Raw genomic sequence first — 1468 nt, forward strand, 5'->3', positions numbered from 1 at the left:
AGGATATAACTTCTGCTTGGAAAAATACAGCTTTATCTTCTAGTCTAATTTGGGTCCAAATTAGGTACCTCTAACATAGTGTTTTAACTCTTTATAGTGCATTGTATAAACTCTGTATTTATACAGTAAAGTGGGCATCACTTTATATATATATTTATCACATTAAGGATGATAATGCATTTTTAGTTAAGCCTTTATTGGAAGTATCTTTCTGCTATTCTCTTTATTGAACCCCAAGGTCTTTTCAGTACAGAAACCTTGCTTGCTAGTACGAGAAGGGGATTTCTGAGGCATAATCATTTGTATTTATTTCCATTTGACCTCATAAGCAAGAATAATAGACCATATGAAAATCCAAGTCATGTACGATTGAGTGACAGATCCTGGTGTCATTCCAGTCTCCGTGGGGTAGGTTCAGCGGCTCTTGGGATGTCGAGTGTAGCTGCAGGCTGGGGCGATATCTTCTATCACTTTGGGCTTTGCTGCTGGGACATGGCAGCTGGTACCCTGATACTGACCGAAGCTGGGGGTTATGTGTGCGACACAGAAGGTTGGTGTCCTTATGGGGTGGGGCCTTGTAAACAAGTTATTCTTGTGCTACAACACAACCCTTAAAAGATAAATAAGTAAATAAGGAAAAATGAATTAATAAGCATGATTGATAGAAGAGACCATGGTTGAGGAAATGAATAGTGAAGTCAGTATCTTGGCTGGTGAGAAATTCAGATGCATTTATCTCACTTATATTATAAGGCTGTTTGTGGGTAAACGTGTACTGTTTGGTGATAGAGGAAAGTTCTCTCCAGGAAGTTGAGAAATTCAGTGTTATTTGCTCTTGAAGTTTTCTCTAAAGTGTCTGAATTAATGATTTAGGGACTGGTCTTCTTAACAACAGGTATATTTGTGTATAGTAAGTTTGTGATAATTTTCTAGTTCATGGCTGTCTAAAATGTAGTACTTGATACTTTGATAGGTTTATGGGTATTTTGTAACCCCAGGCATACTCTGAAGATATAGATATAGAAGAAAGAATGTATACTCATTTTCTTTGGAATTTTAGTAGAAAGCAAGCAAGAGCTGAAGTATTTTATGGACAGATGAAGAAACAAGTGAAATATTTTGAAATGGTAATATTTATCATAATGATAATAATGATTTTTAAAATTTGAAAGCATTTAAGCTACTGTGCTTAGACAATATTTTTATTCATTTTTGTATATTAAAAGAATTGCCCCCTCATAACATTCAGAAAAGAAGAATTGTAAACTTTGAACATAGATCTTTGAAAAAAATTGAATGGGTAGTTTTATATGATAAGAGATGTATAGTAAGAAAATCTGAGAAATAATTTCCTTTGACTAAATAAAAAGAGAATCCTAAAAAAACAAAGCAAATCAGCTTGAATCAGAGATGACTATATTGCAAATTGACTATTATCTCCAAGTGAAATGTCCCCACCATGTATTTG

The 1468-nt window shown here is 34.2% G+C and overlaps 1 protein-coding gene across 3 annotated transcripts in view; it reads left to right on the plus strand.

The window, feature by feature from the left end:
• The window catches only part of LOC119588710 (inositol monophosphatase 1-like), a gene marked incomplete in the record, with an annotated part of 7982 nt that overhangs the window by 3661 nt on the left and 2853 nt on the right, over positions 1-1468 (plus strand). Inside the window, 1 exon segment of one of the 3 annotated variants that reach the window (XM_037937349.1) lies at positions 399-550. Coding sequence (XP_037793277.1) covers positions 399-550 — 152 coding nt within the window. 3 annotated transcript variants of the gene reach the window in all.

Source organism: Penaeus monodon, chromosome 24, assembly GCF_015228065.2.
Source record: "Penaeus monodon isolate SGIC_2016 chromosome 24, NSTDA_Pmon_1, whole genome shotgun sequence".
NCBI lineage: Eukaryota > Metazoa > Arthropoda > Malacostraca > Decapoda > Penaeidae > Penaeus > Penaeus monodon.